The sequence below is a fragment of the Ailuropoda melanoleuca genome, chromosome 11 (genome assembly GCF_002007445.2).
Source record: "Ailuropoda melanoleuca isolate Jingjing chromosome 11, ASM200744v2, whole genome shotgun sequence".
NCBI classification, from domain to species: domain Eukaryota; kingdom Metazoa; phylum Chordata; class Mammalia; order Carnivora; family Ursidae; genus Ailuropoda; species Ailuropoda melanoleuca.
The window spans coordinates 12,658,988-12,679,499 of NC_048228.1; the positions used below are offsets into that span (position 1 = coordinate 12,658,988).

At 43.9% G+C, this 20,512-nt stretch overlaps 1 protein-coding gene across 2 annotated transcripts in view; it reads left to right on the plus strand.

Moving 5' to 3' along the window:
- The window catches only part of ACTL8 (actin like 8), a 105,356-nt gene that overhangs the window by 82,189 nt on the left and 2,655 nt on the right, over positions 1-20,512 (plus strand). For both annotated transcript variants that reach the window (XM_034671881.1, XM_034671882.1), the window contains exon 2: positions 19,741-20,125. In XM_034671881.1, the coding sequence (XP_034527772.1) occupies positions 19,741-20,125 (385 nt within the window). The remainder of the gene's footprint in view (positions 1-19,740; positions 20,126-20,512) is intronic.

Sequence of the window (20,512 nt, forward strand, 5' to 3'; positions counted from 1 at the left end):
TGGTTTCGTGGTTACGAAATTGGTTAATGATTGGCGATTTTGGAACGTCTTTATTTCTCCATCAATTCTGTCTGTTTTTATATGAGCACGGTAGCTGTTTTTATCGCCCTACCTCTGGGACAGTTCATTCCTCGGAGGCCAGAGGCTTTGTTCTTCTTTTTCGAGGTTGAGCAATTCTCTTCTTGCAGATTCTTTTAGAATTGCTTGATCAAATTCTTTAAAAACCTGGCTGTGATTTTTATTGAAGTTGCATTAAAATTTCTGGATTAATTTGGGGAGTTAACATCTTAACGATGTTCATATGACATTTAGATTTCCTTTTTTTTTTCTTTTTCTTTTTGGTCATTTGATATCTTAAAACTTTTCCTCATACAAGTCCTGGGCATTTGGGTCAATTCTAAAATAGGATATATCTTTTAGTTGATAACATGAGTGGTGTCTCTCATTGGTTATATGCAACACAGAAGATGCTGTTCATGTTTAAGTTCATTGTTCTGAACATGTTTTGATTCTAGTGGACTTTTTTTTTTTAATCAATGCTGACGTTATTATCTTAAATGTGAACAGTGATAGTTTTCTCTCTCTTCTTCCGGTGATTTTATGTTTTATTTCTTCTTGTCCAACTGCATGGGCCAGCATCTCCAGTGCCATACTGAATGGTGTCGTAGCAGTGACGGCAGACTTCTTGCCTTATTCCCAATATAAAAAGGAACTGGGCTAAGATTTTTACCTCAAGACAGATTTGCTGTAGGTTTTATGACGTAGCATTGATCCAGTTAAGGAGATTCTCTTCAATTCCTTGTTGAGTTTTTAAAAATAAATGTTAAATTTAATCAAAGTTTTTGTCAATCTATTGTTACAATTCTTGTACTTCTGTGCTAAACCCTACTCTGTCTAAAAGTGATTATAAAGTTCTATGTGCCAGACGATATTATAGGTGCTTTATAGGTATGAACTCAATCCTTGCAATAGCTCTGTGAGCAAGGCAGTATTTCTTATCCCTTTCTTAGATGAGACAAAGGAAGGCACAGAGAGGCTAATTAACTTGCCCAAAGTTGCACAGCTAGTTAGGCTCAACTTTAGCATTTGTAAGGCCAGGAAAAGGGTATAAATGATAGCCATATATCAATTCTAAATATATATACACTGGAATATTACTAAACCATAAAAAAGAATGAAATCTTGCCATTTGCAGCAACATGGTTGGATCTAGAGGGTATAATGTTAAGTGAAATAAGTCAGAGGAAGACAAATACTATATGATTTCACTCATATGCAGAATTCAAGAAACAAAACAAATGAACAAATAAGAAAGAGCCCCCCAAAACCCACATTCTTAACTCTAGAGAACAAAGCGGTGCTTGCCAGAGGGGAGGTGGGTGGGGGGGATGAGTTAAACAGGTGAAGGGAAATTAAGAATACACTTGTCATGATGAGCAGTGAATGATGTGTGGAATTGTCGAATCACTATATTGTGCACCCGAAACTGACATAACACTGTACGTTAATTATACTTATAAAATAAATAAATTTAAATAAAAAATTTAAATAAAATTTAATTTAAATTTAAAATTTAAATAAAAAATTTAATAAATTAAATAAAATTTAATTTAAATTTAAAATTTAAATAAAAAAATTTAAAAAACTATTCTAAAACAAGCAAAACCCCGCACTCATATATACCGTAAATTTCATTTCAACTTGAAAATAAAGTTATAAGACAAGTTAACAAACTGTTAAATAAAATATATTCCATCCTCCCGACTCAGAAATCTACCTTGATAAAGATCAAATCTACAAGATACCAAGATCACCGAATTTAATTATTACCACACATTTCAGTATTCTGTTAATAAGCCAGAAATATTTGGATGAGTAATGAAGTCATCCATAATTCATAAATTACGTATTTATTCCACAAAACTGACTTTCCTTGTCTCTAATTCGGTAAAGTAACTAAATTTTGTTGTAATCAAGGCTTTCCCATAATTTGGGTCCTATTGATAGCAGTGAGATAAAAGATGAAAAAAATAAAACATAATTATGTACAAAGTATACAAAATTAAACTTTAATGAACTATAAATTAAATATAAAAAAATAAAAAGAATTTCTTAAGCTTTCAGAAGTTTTTCATCTAAAATTCAAAATCAGCTGCAAACATTATGAGGCAAAGTATACATCAATAAAATTTTTTAACGCAAAGTTATTTGAAGCTGGGATGTGCCTGCCCTTTGAAAACAGAACTCTGGCATTCGCTGTCCATCTAGTTGGCAATATAAATAATTACTGCTAGATCCAGGCACATACATATGTTAAGGGCATGTGACTTGTTCAACGTCTCAGATGTCCCTGAGCTGCCCCATGAGGAGCTGGGAATGCTGTCCTGGTCCGGCTAATTCATGAGAGCCTCTACTCCCACAAATGGGAGCCTGTAGGAAGCGAGGACACGTTCCTTCATTCTGCAGGAATCTCTTGCATGGGGGCTGGGAGGAAGGTCTGAGACAGAGGTTAATTTGTCTTTCCTCTTAGCAAAGTACTTCTGCTGCCCTGTGCCTCCTGCAGCCCAAAGCTGGGTCCTTCTGAGCCCCCAACTTTTGCACTCAGGTGGTCTCTTGTCTCTGTGACGTTGAGCGGGAGCTTTTGCACAAGCTTCTTGTCTGGGGCCTGAAGGGTGTTAGTCATGGGAGTGGATGTTGGGTTGTGTGGCTGAGTGACCGAGGATATGTGTGTGTGTGCATGCACGCACGTGTGCATGTGTGCCCGTTTGTGTGTGCATGTGTGTGTGCACACATACTCCTCGCGGGTGGAGTCCGGGGTCCACGGCAGTGTTCAAGGAAGTTATGCAGCTAGCAAGGAGTGGAGGGGTTCGCATTCGAACCCAGGCTGTCTGACCTGATCTGACCCATGCTGCCTCTGGATTTCATTAACTTGACTCTTACCCTGGTTAGCTAATACTTTATGTTGGAGTTTTATTACTTATGTTCATAAGTGGAATGTGCTTATGATTTCCCTTGCTTATAGTATCCTTACTCTGTTGTGGAATTCAGATTATACTAAGTTCGTAAAACGAAATCCGTGCTTTCCTTTTTCCCCTCTATTCTGTAATTGAGGGATGACCCATTTGGTAGCGCTCACCTCTGTGCTCACCTGGGGTTATGGCCCTTTGGGGGGGTATCTTGGATTACCATTTCAATTTATTTGATGGCTTGGTCTGCTCAACTTTTTTGTTTATTCTTTTACCAATATTGGCATTTTCTATTTTTCTGGAAGCTTCTGTTGGTTTTCAAATTTGTGACCTGCCCAGGGCATGTGGGACACAAGTGTGGTCCCCTGGCCTCCCCCGTGAGTGGTACCCCAGTCTTGTCATCCAGGTTGGGGCTTCTCCAAGGGGCCCAGCCACCACCAGCTCCTGATAGCTTCTCCTGGTGTCAGCATCAACATCAGTCTTCTTCTGTGGCCCCCGCAGGACGGGGCCTGGAAGAGGGTGGCTCGCGTGGGCTTGGGAGTCATGGCTCAGCAGCCAGGGTTAGTCCTTGATCTTGTCAGGTCTGTGTTCAGTTACTATGTCACATGGGGCCTCTAGGTGGCTGGAAGTGGGTGGAGAGAGTCTACACCACATCAGGAAAGGTTTTTCAGATGGTGAGTGATGCCCGTTAGTGATGATGTCTTCTCAGGGTGTGAGCAGGGAACAGTGCGTGCTGCATCATTGCTCCCGAATTCAGTCGCTGGGCCCAGTTGAAGGTCCCTGTGATTTTAGAGATGCCCAAGGCAAAGATTTTAAAACCAACGAGACTTGTGTTCAAATTCCAGCTTCGCCAGATTCCAGCAGTATGCCATTGGGCAATTTTTCTGGACCTCCGTTTTCTTATCTATAAATTGGAAAATTGGGTATAATACTTACCTCATGGGGTATGTGTCAAGCCTAGGTGAAATGATACAGCATAAGAACTCTGTGTCAGTCAGGAATCTAACCTACCCAAACTGGCTCAAATGAAACAAGGAAATTGATTGGCTCCAAGAACTGAAAACCCTAGAGGGAACCTGGCTTCAGGAGCAGTTTGATCCAGAAGCTCATGATGTTGCCCCTGGCCCCATTTTTCTGGGCCGTTCATGGCTCTGCCCCTTTCTCTGGGCCCACTTTAACCTCAAGGGGTAGCCGTGTCACAGTAAGGACCGTGGGAGTTACAGATCTGACATGAGATGCTAAACAGGAGAAAATGGCTCTTGGGGGCGGCCCTCTGTGATAAGAGAAAAAGGTTCTTTCCCTGAAGCCCTGAGCTGATGTCTCCTCATCATTGGCTTACATCGGGTCCCACGTCCCTCCCTGAACCAGTCACTATGGTGAGCGTTTGGGACCCAGCCCCGAGTTGAGGGTTAAGTAAAGGATGGGTCCAAAGCCAGATGTGGGTGCTGTTGACCAGGTGGGGTTGACGCATATACAACTGGGGGGCCACGGTGACTGCCCTAATGATGGTGGCCACCTCCCAACTGGCCTCCCTGCTTCTGCCTGTGCCCATCACCCATCCTGAATCCAGCCGCCAGTGTGGCTCTTCAAACATGCGGGAGGGACGTCCCCTCTCATCCTGCTCAGAAGCCTTAGTGGCGGGGCGCCTGGGTGGCTCAGTCATTAAGTGTCTGCCTTCGGCTCAGGCCGTGATCCCAGGGTCCTGGGATCGAGCCCCGCATCGGGCTCCCTGCTCCTCTGGGATCCTGCTTCTTCGCCTCCCACTCCCCCTGCTTGTGTTCCCTCTCTTGCTGGCTGTCTCTCTCTCTGTCAAATAAATAAATAAAATCTTAAAAAAAAAAAAAAAAGGAAGCCTTAGTGGCAATGTCCTCCTTTAGGATTTCCCGACAAGGCCTTAGACGCTCTACACCCCATGCTCCCCACTAAAACACACCCCACATATCCAGGTCACTCCCATCCACCACACTGCACACTCCCACCTCGTGGCCTTTACCTCTCTCTTCCCCAGATATCTGCATGCTTGGTGCCCTCACCGCTTCACATCTTGGTCAAATGGCACCTCCTCAAAGGGGTCTTTTCTGATCAGCCTGTTTGTAACAGGAATTTCTTCCCGTATACCTACTCTTGTCCCTTGTTTTATTTTTCTTTATAGATAATATTTTATAACACAAGTGTTTCCTGCCTCCCTCTAACACATATGCACATACCAGTGACAGTGCCATGGTCTTCCTCTTCACTGCTGTATCTGCAGAGCCCAGCACAGTGCCTGGCACACAGTAGGTGCTCAATAAATTTTTGTCAAAGGGGGCACCTGGGTGGCTCAGTTGGTGAAGCGTCTGCCTTCGGCTCAGGTCATGATCTCAGGATCCTGGGATTGAGCCCCGCATTGGGCTCCCTGCTCAGTGGGGAGCCTGCTTCTCCCTGCTTGTACTCCCACTCTCTGTCAAATAAATAAAAAAACAAAAAAAGTCTTAAAAAATATTTGTCAAAGGTTATAGCTCTAACCCTGTCACCTCTTACCAACCTGCACTCCTCTCTGTCTTGCCGGCGTTGTCATAGGGCCAGGGTCGGCGGGGGTTGGCGAGCCAGGGATCAGATGTCACCTGCCCCGATGATCTGTGACATGTGGCCTGGACATTGGTGTGTCCCCTCTGGTCCTTGGGGGCAGCTGGTTAAAGGCATTGCTTCCCCCCACCCCTCTTCGTTCTCAGTCTAGGCTGCCAGAATCTTATTAGCCCTGTTTACACGGCCAGGATGTCGAGCGATTAATTTTTAATGGCTTGGTTTATTGCATGTTTGAATGGTTTATTGAGTAATTCCCACATTTAAGTGATTAATTCCCCAGAGTTCAGAACGACTGGTTAGTTTTACATTAATCAGGTTTCTGAATGCCAAGAGACAATCAATCAATCCTCCCTGCCAGGGAGAGTAATGTTAAAATACCTCAAGGTACAATGGAGTTAAGAAAAGGAGTAATTAAAACCCTGTCTTCCCCTCATGCAAATTTGATGTCTCTCTCTATCTCTGTCTCTCTCCCTTCTGCCTCCCCTCCCCCTTCCTCAGTGAAGGCACTCCCTGAACCCAGTTGCTCTTTGGAAGGATCAACTCCACCCTGCCCTTGGACTTCCTATGATGAGGCTCAGCCCATCTGCCTCTGGAGGTGGGCCCTGCTCAGCTCCCTGCCCCCGGGAGGGGACCCTGGATCTGATGAGGCCTGTTGCAGGGACCCTGGCTTTTGTCCCCCAGCTTGGTTCCTGATGTTCGGGGAAGCCACGAGCCAGGACTGGCCTCCTGATAAAATGTCTGGTTTCACCTGGTAGCCCAGCAGGTGGGATCTCCCTACAAGAGGCAAGGGGTGGGTGTTTGGGGTAGGGACTTTGCCTTCGGACCCTACCATGGGTCCCCTGTGGCCTGGTCAGCCATGAACAGGAAAGAAACATGAGTCGCTTTTCCATCTGTATGGGTTCCCTATGGCTGCTATGACAAATGACCACAAACTCAGTGCTTAAAACAAGGCAGATTTATTACCTTACGGTTCTGGAAGTCTGAAGCACAAAGCGAATGTCAAATCAAGGTGTTGGCAAGGCAGCATTCCTCTTAGAAGCCCTAAGGAAGGATCCATCTCCCTGCCTTTCCCAGTTTCTAGAGGCCACCTGCACTCCTAGGCTCACGGCCCCGTCCTCCGTCCCCAGAGCCAGCAGTGCGGCTGCTTCTTTAGATCTTTCTCTGACTCTGAACTTTTCCCTTTCTCCTCCACATTTCAAGGACCTTGTGATTCCCTTGGGCTCCCCTGGATAATCCAGGATATGTTTCCTATCCCAAGATCAGATGATTAGTAGCCTGAATTCCTCCTGTAACCTTAATTCCCCTTGGCCACATAACCTAACCCATTCGCATGTTTGGGGATTGGGACATGGGTGTCTTTGTGCTGTGCCGACCACAGCATGGAGAGGCCGGGAATGACGTGGCTGTCGGGTGAGAGGCATGAGCTCTGGAACCAGACACTCTGGGTCTATATCCTCGTTCATCACTCAGTGGCTGTGGGGACTTGGTGGGTTTCCTACGTGTGCCTCAGTTTCCTTACATAAACCCCTGAGTCTGGTGACGGGGTCTAGCCCACAGGGTGGCTGTGCTCATGAGATGGGGGGTGAAGTGGTCCCGTGGCGTGGGGGTTGTGGGATGTACGCTAAGGGTGAGCAGCAATCAAGTGCCGATATCCAAACATGGAGTGAGGTTCTCCATGTCACAAGGGCTTCTTAGGGTCCAGCAAGAATGTAGGTAAAGGTGCCGAGTTCCTTACAAAATGTTTCCAAACAAACACGAAGCGTTTTTTAGGGGCCCCAGAGGGAGCCTTGGTGGACACACCCCAGAGTGCCCATGTGCACAAACGCGGGCAGACCCCGGGGGAGCGAAGACCCGGGGTAGACAATTAGCAGTAACAAGCTTCACCGACTAATGGGAGCTAACGCGGTATGGTTCTGAAGTGCTTCTTGTAAGCAGTCTTGCTTGTCCTTTCAGCATCCATGAAAGGTAGTTGTTCTCATTTGAAAATGAAGGGTTAGAGAACTAGTTAGCTTGAGCCCCTTGGTTAGCCGTGGCAGTGGTTACCTGGGCTCTGGAAGCCACGGGCATGGATTTGAATCCTGATGGCCCTGTAGACTGGGTGTCTTGGAGCCAATGCCCTCACCTCTGTAAACTCTAATCCCTGCATCTGGACACCGGAGATGGTCCTGGGCCCTTGTCATTGGCTTGTTGTGCAGTTTAAATGAGATAATATGTGGGCAGTGCCTTGCCCGGAACCTGGCACAGGGTAAGCATCAGCAGGTGTTCTGGGTCATGGTCGTCCGTGGAGGAATGAACTCCCACATGGGAGTCGGCTGGTGCTAGAAGCTTTCTGGAGTGAAGGCTTGATTCTGGTGGCCCTTGGAAGACAGACAACACCCCAGAAGTGTTGGGTATTGGGTATGGCGATAAGTGCTATGGAACTAGTAAAGTTCACTACTGTGGTACTGGCTGGGAGCAGAGCAGGTGCACAGGGAGACCATCTTCGACGGGGCAGCCCTTGAGCTCAGAAGGTCATGGCGAGAGGTGGCTGTTTCCAGAAGAGCTGGAACAGGTGTTCCAGACAGAGGGCAAAGGGAGTGCAAGGCTCCCAGGGAGGACGGAGTAGGCTGTGGCCGGGGGAAGGAAAGAACAGAAAAAGGTCAGTGGGGCTGGAGGCCCGTGTGCTGAGGGAGAGGGTGGAATATGATGTTGGAAAAGCAGGCAAAGTTTCCTATAGTACGGAGTCTAGAATTAACTGTGGTTTGTTCTGATGCCATTCAACTTTTTTCTCCACTGGATTATTCTCATCAGCACAAAACCAACATATTATTTCTCATCTGTATATAAAAAAAAGAACCCCCAACCCCCTGGGGCCTTGTATTTCTCCACATCTATTGTTGTATTTCTCTGCTTCCTTTCATAGCAGAACTCATCAAAATCTATACTCACTGTCTCCGATTTCTGTCCTCCCAGCCTTTCTTTTCCTGAAAGCTTTTAATTTTAAGAACAGTTCATACTTACAGAAGGTACGAGAACAGTTCAATGCACTCTCGAAAGCCCTTCACCTCTATGCAGTAGCCAATATCTTCTGACCACATTTGCTTTGAGATTTCTTCTATATACGTGTGCTGGGTTATTTCCCAGTCTACTTGGCAGTAAATTGCATGATGTTGTACCTTCAATACTTCTTTAAGCATCTCTTTAAAATCAAGGCTATTCTCCTTCAAAACCACAATATAGTGATTGAATGCAGGAAATCTGACGTTGAAGACACAACCCATGTTCAAATATCACCAAGAGTTCCCCAAATATTCTTTTCAAAAATTCACTTATTTGCATGCAAATAAGATTCACCCTTTTCAATGTGATTCTGCATGTCACCAAGATAATAATCCAGTTCTGTCGTCCCACCAGATTCCACGGTGTCCTGATGTAGTCACCCCTTCCTACCATCTCCAGCCCTCGGCAACCACCGGTCCATTCTCTGTGTTGACAGTTTTTGCCTTTTTCTAGAATGTCCTATTAATGCAAACATACAGCCTGCAGGTCTGTCTTCTTTCATCTCGCACGCTGATATTGGAAGTTGTCCATACTGTTGTGCTTATCCATAGTTTGGTCCTTTCTTCTGAGCGGGACACCGTTGGGTGGACATACCCCAGTTGGAGGACATTTAGGTTGTTTCCAGTTGTGGGTGATTTACATTGGTGTAAAGGCTTTTGTGTGAACGTAAATTTTTATTTCTCTTAAGAATCGGGTTGCTGGTTGACTGGTAGGTGGTTGTTTAACTTTGTAAGAAACTGCCAAGCTGTCTTCCTGATTGAACCTTTTTATGTTCCCATCAGCATGAGAGTTTCAGTTCTTTCCCATCCTTGCCAGAAATTGGTATTGTTCTTTAAAAAAAAAATTTAGCCTTTCTAATATGTAGCCTTTCTAATACGTCGTCGTGGTTTTACTTGGCATTTCCCTAATGACTAATGATGTTTAGCATCTTTTTGCATGTTTATTTATCATACATGCATAGCTTCCATGATGAAGCATCCACATTTTTGCCCATTTTTAAAATGCTTATTTTTTAATTATTGAGTTTTGATAGTCCTTAATATATTCTATATATAAGTCCTACATCAGAAATGTGATTTACAGATCTTTTCTACCAGCACTGTGGCTAATGTTTTTCATTCCCATAGGAGTGTCTTTTAAAGAGCAGAATTTTTTTAAGTCTTGATAAAATTCTTTTAAAATCTTTCCTTTTATGGATTGTGGTGTTGTATCTAAGAAGACCTAGATGTTCTCAGATAAGGTCACAAGATTTTCTCTTATGGTTTCTCCCATAAACTTTACAGTTTGGGTTTTTTTTTAAGTAGGTTCCACGCCCAGCATGGAGCCCAACACAGGGCTCAATCTCATGACCCTGAGATCAAGACCTGAGCTGAGATCAAGAGTCAGATGCTTAACCAACTGGGCCACCCAGGTGTCCCCAGTTTGGGGTTTTCTAATTACAGTTTGCGTGACCTATTTTGAGTTAATTTTTTGTGTAAGAGGTGAGGAATGGGGTGAGGTTATTTTCCACAGAGTGCTTCAATTTGTTTCCAGCACTGTTCGTCGAAAAGACTACCTTTCATCACTGCCATGACCTACCTGGCACCTTTGTCAGAATCCTTGGCCATACTTGTCAGAGTCTGTTCCTGCACTCTGTTCTTTCCCACTCATCTATTTGGACACCCGTATACCAATATCACAGCGTCTTGATGATTGTGGATTTGTAGTGGGTCTTGAAAAGAGATAGTGTGAGTCTTCCAACTTTGTTCTTTTTCAAAATTGTTTCTGCCATTCTCATTCCATTGTCTTCCTGTATAACTTTGAAAGTCAGATTGCTGATACCTAAAAAACCAAAAATTCTGCAGGGATTTTGATTGGGATTGAATCAGTAAATCAGTGTGGGGAGAACTGACATCTTAATGATATCACATCTTCTCATCCATGAACGCAGCATTTCTATTTACTTAGATTTTCTTTGGTTTCTTCCATCAATGTTTGTAGTTTTCAGCATATTTTATGACACATTTTGTTAGATTTATGCCAAAGTCTTTTGCGGTTTTTGATGCTATTATGAATGGCACTGTTTTTAAAATTTTGACTTCTAGCTGTTTGTTGCTGGTATGTAAAATAAAACTGATTTTTAAAATATGGAAGTTGAATGATGTGACTTGGCCAAGCTCATTTACTAGTTGTAGATCTTTTTTTTTTTTTTTTTTTTTTTTTTTTATTTTTTTTGGGTTTTTTATNATGGGTAATTATGCCTTCTGTAAATAGGGGCAGTTTTATGTCTTTGCAATTTGTATGCCTTTTCTTTCTGGTTCTTGCCTCTTTGAACTGGGTAGGATTTCTGGTTCATTGTTGACTAGGAGTGGTGAGAGGTGACCTCCTTACCATTCCTGATCTTTGGGAGGAAAGTTCTAGTCTTTTACCATTATCTGAAGGTTTTTTCTAGATGCCCCTTATCAGGTTAAGGAAATTCACTTCTAGTTCTAGCTGTTGAAACTTTTTATTATGAATGCATATTGAACTTTATATAATGTTTTTTTTTTCCATTGAGATAATCATGTGGTCTTTCTTCTTGCTCTGTTGGTAGGTTGAAGTATTAAATTTGGTCAACATTAAAATATTGGTAGTCATAACATAAAATGTTGGTAGGTCAACATTCAAATATTGAGCCAGCCTTATGTCTCTGAGATACACCCCATTCAGGTGATGTGTATTACCTTTTTTATATATTACTGGGTTTGCTAACACTTTATTGAGAATTTTTAGTATCTATGTTCATGAGGGATTTTGGTTTGTAGGGTTTCTTTGTAGTATTTTTGATTTGGGTATCAAGGTAATGCTGCCCTCACAAAATGTGTCTTCTGCTTTCTGGAAGAGATTCTGTACGATGAGCTTTGCTTCCTCCTTCAGCGTTTGGTAAAATTTACCAGTGAAGCCATTTGGGACCGTCATTTTCTTTGTTGGAAGGTTTTTAAACTAAAAATTCATCTCTTTCTTAGTTCGAGGGCTCTTCAGCTTATGTATTTCTTTTTGAGTGAACTGTGGTAGCTTCTGTCTTTGAAGGACTTTGTTCATTTCACCTGCGTTGTCAAATTGACAGGCAGAAAGCTGTTCATAATATTCTCTGTTGAGTTGGAAGTAATGTCACCTCTTTCCTGATATCAACCCTTTGTGTCTTTCCTCTTTTTTTACTTGGTCTGACTGGTCATTTATTAATTTATTGATCTTTTCAAAGGACCGGCTTTTGGTTTTATTGAGTTTTCTCTATTGGTTTCCTGTTTTCAATTTCAGTGATTTTGATCCTTATCATTTCCACCTTCTGCTTGCTCTGGGTTTAATGCATTCTTCCTTTTCTGGTTTCCTGAGGTGGGTGGTTAGATTATTGGCTTGAAACCTTCCTCCTTTTTCCAACATGAATGCTATTTAATGCTATAAATTCCCCCTGAGCACTGCTTTGGCTGTACCCCGCCCATTCTGATAGGTTGTATTTTTATTTCCATTCATTTCAAAATATTTTCTATTTTTTTTCTTTGACCCATGTGTTACCTAGACTCGAACTGTTTAATTTCCAAACATTTGGGGATTTTTGCAATATCATTCTGTTTTTGACTTCTAGGCTAATTCCTTCATGATGAGAGAACATGCTTTATCTGATTTCAGTTTTACATTTGTTAAGGTTTGTTTTGTGGCTGTAAGGTGGTGAGTGTCCCATGTGCTTTGGAAAAAGAATATGCATTCTGCCCTTGTTTAATGGAATGCTTTATAAATGTCAGTTGGAAAATTAGCAAAGATACAGAATTCCTGAACAGCCAGCCAGCTTGGCTTGTCTACTTTTTCTCTCAATTACTGAAAAAGGAGCTGAGGCTAACAGGTTGAAATGTGGATGTTTCTATTTCTCTTTACGCATCTTTTAGTCTTTGCTTGAAGAGTTTTGAATACGTGTTAGATGCATATATACTTAGGATTATTTTATGTCATTTTGGTGAACCGACTTTTTAACATTATGCAACACCTGTCTTTGGTCCTGGTGATATTCTTTGTTTGGAAGCCAACTTTGTCTGATATTAAGATAGCTACTCCTGCTTTCATTTGAGTCATTCTTACGTGGTTTAGATTTTTTCTATTCTTTTACTTTTTAACTAATCTCTATTATTGTATTTAAAGTGGATTTCTTGTAGACAGTCTACAGTTAGGTCTTTTTATTGTTGTTATTCCGACTGACAATCTCTGTCTTTCCATTGGTGTGGCTTGGGACATATTATTTTCGTGTAATTGTTGATATGGTTGGATATAGGGCTACTATTTGTGTCCCTCCTTCCCTGCTCTGTGCTTTTGTTTCTCTGTTCCTTCTTTCTTGCCATGTTTTAGATTATCTGAATATTTTTCAGTATTCTGTTTTATTTTATCTATTGTATTTTTGGGTTCATCTCTGTGTATTATTATTTTTTTTATTGTTTGCTCTTGGGATTACCATGGATATATCAAGCCTTTTTTTTAATTAAAAATTTTTTTTTGTATACCTAGCCTTTAACAGTCTAATTAGCATTAATGTTTACACTTCACATAGCATGTAAAACTTGCAACTGTGTAAGTCCCTTCCGCCACCTCCTTTCTCATAGGACCTACATGCATTGCTTGACATTCCCTGGAAACACCACTGCATGTTGTTATAATTTTTTGCTTTCAATGGCCATATCCATTTTTAAGAGGAAAAATGATCCTTTTATTATTGCCTAGGTATTTATTCAATCTGCTATTCTCTCTTCACCCCTGGAGTTCCAGATTCTGGTATCATTGTCCTTCTACCTGAAGAACTTTCATTAGCATTTCTTTTTTATTTATTTTATTTATTTGAAATTTATTTTTATTTTTTTTTATCATTAGTATTTCTGAAAGCAGTGCTGCTGGGGATGAATTTTCTTGGTTGTCCTTCAACTAAGAATGTCTTATTTTGTCTTCATTCCTGAGGGATACTCTTGGTGGGTATAGCATTCTCGGTTGACATTTGTGTCCTATGAGAAGACTGCCATCAGCCTAATTGCTGTCCCCCACTCCCCCCATCTTTATAATGCTTTCATTTTTCTCTAGAGACTTTCAAGATTAAGCAAGAGAAAACCTCAATATTCGGTAGTTGACTATACTGTATCTACACGTGTGTTTGTGTGTTGTTTTTTAAATTTATTCTCTTTGGGATGTGCCGAGCTCCCTGAATTGGCAGATTGATACCTTTCGCAGAATTTGGGAAATTTTTAACCATTATTGCTTCAAATATTTTGTACTGTGCTAATCTTTCTTCTCTTCTTGTGGCACTTCAATGGCATGAATATTAGACATTTTTATATTGTCCTGTGGGTCTCTGAGGCTCTTTTTGTTACATTATTTCTTTCCTGCTTTTCAGATTGGGTAATTTCTGTTGATATCTTAATTTATCTTATTCATTGCTCTGCCAACCTCCATTCTACTGTGGAAAAGATTTTTTAAAAAATTTCAGATATTATGTGTACCTCTTGGTTCTTTTTATAGAATCTACTTCTCACTGAGAACACCTGTCCTTCCCTTCGCTTCCGCACGTCTATCTGTATGTCCGTTATAACTGCTGCTTGGACGTCTTCAGTAATTCCAGCATCTGGGTCATCTCAGGGTTGGCATGTTTATCTTTTCCCTGAGGGATTAGTTAGGTTTCTCTGATTCTCTGTGTGTTTGGTAATTTTGGTTTCTATGCTGCATATCCTGAGTATTCTGTTGGGAGACTCCTCTGGAGAACACTTCTTTTCTTGGTTCTGTTTTAGCGTGCAGTGGCCCAGCTGGGCTCAGGCTATACTCGGTCTTCTTCCATGGGTGGTGGTTCCAATGTTAGTTCCGCTCATAGGGGCTTCACGCTGCTGCTTTAGGTCCCTCCCTCGCATGCACGGACACGTCTGAGCCTTGAGCCAGTTCTTACACTGAACGAGGGGAGTCCTTTCTCTGCTCTCTTCTTTCCATCCTCTTTGACTTACAAGGGCTCCTTTTCCTGATGTTATGGCCAGAAAGACAGGTCTTCCCTTGGTCTTAGAGGTCAGTTACCCCCTCCTGAAGCTCAGCTAGGAACCTGCCACAGGCTGACACTGCAAGAGAAAAAGGGAAATAGAACAGACAAGAACTTCACCCCTAGGTGGGTTGCTTCTCTAAGTTTTGATTCTTCTCCTTAATCTGCCTGTTGTACTTTTTCTTTTCCTTTTTGCATTTTGTTTGACATTGTTAGTTATATTCAGTGGGAGGTGGGGCTGCAGTACTCCTTCCTGGCCAGCACCAGAAGCTCATAATAATGTTCTTTATGGTCATTTTATTTCTCTGATCCAGGATCGGAAAATGTACGTTGTGTTGTGACCCTGTCCTTTAATTTCGAACATTTAACGTTTCTTTTGTTACATGCTCTGCTGGTGTTTTTGCAGAGCAGGGGCCAGGTTTGTAAGAATCTCTGTCTCCCACCCCTCAGGCTTTTCTCCATTGGTGACACTGATGAAACTCTTTTGCTAAGGCTGCTGGTGACTTCTGTGTTGCTAAATTTCACGGATATTTCTGGGTCTTCATCTAATTTCTCTCTTCTTGACATATTTTCTCCGCTTGGCCTCTGAGATGCCTTCCTACCCCTTAGTCACTCCTTCTCATCGTCTTTACTGGTTCCTCCTCAACACCCAGCCCCTAGACCTTAAATTACCCTCAGGCACCGGTCTTGATCTACCCCAAGTCTCTTCATGAGTTCATCCATGCCCAAAACTTGCAATTTCATCCACTCAGTAAGTTCCAATTATATCTCCAGATCAGACATCTGCAGACTCTGCCTCCAAGACGTCACCATGCGTACCTAATAGGCATTGCAAACTGTTATCACGTCCAACATAAAAAATCCTGATTTCCTCCCTTTCCCAAACCTGCTCCTTCTATGGTGTTCTCCATCTCAGTAAGTACTTCATTCTTCCAGCTTTTCAGGCCCCAGATCCTGGTGTTTTCCTTCATTCTTCTCCTTGTCTCGCACTCTACTGTAACAGTCTTTCTTAAATACATCCAGAATCTGACCGCTTCCCACCCTCTTTCCTGCTGCCACTGTATGCAGGCCACCATCATCTGTCATGTCCTTTCCATCTTTGGCCTTGTGGTCTGTTCTTCTTATCAGCCCAAGTGGTATGTGTATGATTCAAGTTAGCTCATGTCATTCCTCTATTCAACAACCCCCCCGGTGGTTTCCCATGTCTCTAAACAATATGCAAGCCTGTGAGGTCCTCCCAAGATCTTTGGCACCCCTCCCCTCACCCACTACATACATTCCTCCTATATGGTCCTCCTAGCTGTTCTTAGAACACATGATCAGTTTCTTCCTCAGGGTCTTTGCACCTGCTATTCCTTTGGCTTGGGCAATTTTCCAGGTAATTGCATCCCTTATTCTCCCACTCCTGTTCTCTGCTCACAGGTCACCTGATAAAGAGGCCTCTCCTGACTGCCCCATCTAGATCAACAAACATACCTCTGTGCTCCTTATTCTCCCCGGCCCTCTTACCAGATTTAATTTTTCTGCATTGTACTCAATCCTGCTCCCCTCCCCCTGGCATGATGTATTTGATCTGGTGCTTACTGACAATCTTTCTCAATAGCATGTAAGGTCCAGGAGGGCAGGAACCTCTCCATTCACTCAGTCTAGAATGGTCCTTGGTATATCGTGGGTGCTCTGTAGGAATTTGTAGAATTGGTGACTCAGTAAAAATGCTTTTGAATATGTAGATTTTATATCTGTCCTTGGACCTGGGCTCCGTGACATCCCCCAGACTTTCTTCCTATGTCATGGCCCAGGAGAGGAACAGGGCCTTCTGCTCCCAGGCCAGGTCACTTGGGCCCACTAGCCTGGCGTCCCTCCCTCAGTGAGCATCCTGGTGCACAACCACAGTGCAGGTCATCCCAGCTGCCGGTCTTCCGATTCCAAAGGCCAGGGCCAGGGAAGCATCCATTAGTGAGTCTGCTCCTGTGATGCGGGGAGGTCAGTGGATGTCATCCAGGCAGCTGGCTCTCCATCACTGGGTGATTCAGGGTAAGGAATCCACCACTCAGCGCGCCAGTAGGCCAGGGAGGAGGCCAACACCTTGGCTCCATCTTTCTTCCTTGATGTTCTCCGCTGTCTGATGTCAGAGCTATTTCAAGGTGGTGAAGACTTGTCATTGCCCCAAGGTTGGTGGTGGTGGTGGGGAGCCACTGGCCAGGGCCGGGCAGTGGCTGTCATGCCCCACAGTGACGTGCAGGCACAGCTGCTTGCCCAGAATGGAGGCAGAGCTTATAGCCGGCGAAATGACAGCCCCAAATATAACCTTCGGGCTACGCTGCCTTCCTGGGTGTCTTTTACCCACGTGCATTCTGGGCACCAAGTCTGCTGTCTGTGTGACAGGTCGTATTCTGCAAGGTGATTGCACGACCTTTCATGTGTCCCCACACCCACAGGGTTTTTCCGTTAACATTTTTTACTTACAGTGAAAGTCTCTCTTTTTATTTATTGTTTATTTTTCATTTATTTTTTAAGATTTTATTTATTTATCAGAAAGAGAGAGAGAGCACAAGCAGGGGGAGCAGCAGGCAGAGGGAGAAGCAGACTCCCTGCTGAGCAGGGAGCCCAATGCAGGGCTCAATCCCAGGACCTTGGGATCATGACTTGAGCCAAAGGCAGACGCTTAACCGACTGGGCCCCCCAGGTGTCCCAAACTCACTCTTTTTAATGTATAGTTGCAAGAGTTGACAAGCACACACAGTCATATACTCCCCCTCGTGACCCAGATCTAGCACGGCTCCATCATGACCCCAAATCCTGCCATGACCCCCTGTGGTCACCCCCTCTCTCCACTTTTGGCCACTGGCACCCACGGATCTGTTTTCTGTCCTTATACATTTGCCTTTTCCAGAATTGTCATGGGAGTTGAATCGTACAGTTGTTGCCTTTTGAGTCTGACTTCTTCCCCCAGTGCCCTCGAGATTTACTCATATTCTTACATACACCACTTGTTCATTCCTGTTTGTTGCTGAGTATAACTCCATTGAATGGAGATTCGTTTATCCATATCTATTCTCCAGCTGAAGGATCATTAGGTGGTTGCTAGGTTTTGACAATTATGAATAAAGCAACTATAAACGTGTGCGTAAGGGTTTTTGGGTGAACGTGGGAGAAATACCCAGGAATGGAAATCCTAGGTATGGTGGGTGTATATGTTTTATTTTGCATTCCCACCGGCAGCGTATGAGGGTCCCAGGCCCCTCCACGTCCTCGCCAGCGTCAGTCTGGTCAGCCTCTAACCTTGAGCATTCTCCTAGCCAGACTATGTCATCTCATTGTGGTTTTAATGTTCATTTCTGTAATGACTCATGAGTTCAGCCTCTTTTCATATGTTTACTTGCCATCTGTATATCTTCTTTTGTGACATGTTTGAATCTTTTGCCCACTTGAACAATTGGATTGTCTTTCTTACACTGGGTTTTGTGAGTTCCTTATGTTTTTTGGATGCAAGTTGCTTATCAGATATATGATTTGCAAATACTTTTGCCGAGTCTGTAGCTTGTCTTTTTGTTCCCTTCTCACTGTCTTTCAAAGTGCAAATTTCTGGGGTGCCTGGGTGGCTCAGTCAGTTAAGCATCTGCCTTCTGCTCAGGTCATGATCCTGGAGTCCTGGTATCAAGTCCTGCATCAGACTCCTTGCTCAGTGGGGAGTCTGCTTCTCTCTTTCCTGCTGCCCTTCCCCCCACCACTTGTGCCCTCTCTCTCTCTCAAATAAATAAATAAGATCTTTTTAAAAAATGCAAATTTCTTAAATTTTGACAAAGTCCAGCCTATTATTTTGTTCTTTTATGCACCAGGCTAATGATGTTCTCTCTAAGGATATTTTACTGTATCTGAGGTCACAGGGCTTTTCTTCTATGTTTCTTTTAAAAGTTGTGTTCTGGTTTTAAGTTTTAGGTTTAGATCTATGATCCATTTTGAGTTTTTTAAATAAGGTATGAGGTACGGATTGAGGTTCATTTTTTTGCACGTGGATATCCAGTTGTTCCCTACCATTTATTGTAAAGATTGTTCGTCCTCCCTGTCCTGGTTTTTGCACCTTGTCAAATGTGTGAGGATCTATGTCTGGACTCGTCATTCCGACCCCCGTGTCTCTGTGACTAATCTTTCACCAATGCCACATTTTCTCGGCTTACTGTAGTTTTGTAGTAAGTCCAGAAATCAGGTAGTGACCACACTTACCTTTCCAGCGTGGTGGTTCTTATTCTCCCCACTTTATAGGCATCAAAACTGACCATGATCATGGTCAGACATCCTGTATACGGCCTCCCTTAAGCAATAACTTAGCCGCCTAGTTCCTACTCAAAACCTACTTCTCGGGCTTAACCTGATGTTCAGAGTGTGGCCTTTGGAATCTGCTTTGGGTATAACTGTCAGCCCTGCTGGTCAGTTGTGTGGCCCTGGGAAAGTAACTTCAAGCCCTCTGTGCCTCAGTTTCCCCACCTGTAAAATGGGAGTAACAGTGGTACCTCCTGACAGGTTGTGGTAAAGATGAAACGATCACAAGCTCAAGCCATATGAAAGTGCATTTGATCATTTTTGACTGACACACATGGCAATTTTACGTAGTTCAAACTCCCCGGCAAGGTATGCCTCCTAGCGCTAGACAGAGGGCGTGCACCCCAGAAATGGCAGCTCGGCCAGTTGTCATTGTCATCATCGTCATTGTCACTGTGCTACCACTGCTCATGCTGTTGTTGCTCCTACGCTATTACTGTGGAGGGCGGTGGTCTCCAAGGCTCACGACCCTGAGTCCTCGAATCAGGCAGCCAGCCAGCGAGCGCTTCCTGGGTGAAAACTTCCTGCTAAGGCTGCCAAGAGTAGCAGGGCCCAACCTCTGCTCCTGTGGAGTGGAAGTGTGCTCCTGGTGTAACAGACGAGTGTGCAAAGTACAATGGGAGAGGTGGGTGGGAAGGAGGGCTTGGCAGGACTTTGCAGGCGGGGCCTTGTAGGATGATTAGGAGTTTGGGACAGGAGGAACATTGTAGGCACAGCTTGTGCAAAGGCTGGGAAGGGGAGATGGACACACCTTAGGGGAGCCTGGAGTTTGATTCTGGGGTGGAGAGTGGGCAGCAGCCCATGGTGGCCTGGAATAACCCCCGTCCTTTCCCTCCACAGTCGAGTCCAGAAGACCTCTCCCACCTCTGCCTTCGCCATGGCCGCGAGAACCATCATCATCGACCACGGGTCTGGCTTTCTGAAGGCTGGCTTATCTGGGTGGAATGAGCCCCAGATGGTCTTCCCAAGCATCGTGAACTACGTCCCGTGCAGGGAGAACCCCGGCCCCAGCTATGCCCAAAGGCGCGTGAGTCTAGGCATTGACATTTGCCATCCTGATACCTTTAGCTACCCTATCCAGCGTGGCCGTATCCTCAACTGGGAGGGTGTGGAGCACATCTGGTCATTTGTCCTGGAGAGACATAGACGGGAGCATGAGGACTTCCCCGTGATGGTCACAGAGTCCCCTCTGAAGGAGCCCGCGGACCGACGGAAGACCCTGGAGGTAAGGCGAGTGGGAAATGGCCTGGCACTTTGTGTTCAGACGTGAGTGAGTATCAGGAACTCTGCTTTCTAACTAATCCACCCCATAAATGTTTCCTGAGTACCCAGTGTGTGCCTGGCACCTGTTGTAGGCAAGATGGGGTTCACGGAGTTTCCTCCAACAGATGGAGACATAGCAGTTGAAATGCGTGTGGAGAAGGGGAGGCACTGGATGCTTTGCTCGTGGATCCCATAAATGTTCAGAGACCATATTCTACCTTGAAGTCACAGGGGTCGTGTCTTGCAGGGCCCAGAGGTTGTGGGGAGTGCTTAGATTTCACTCTAAATCAAGGTTTGGCAAACAGCTGGTGGGCCAAATTGGCCCACCATCTGTTTTTATAAATAAAGT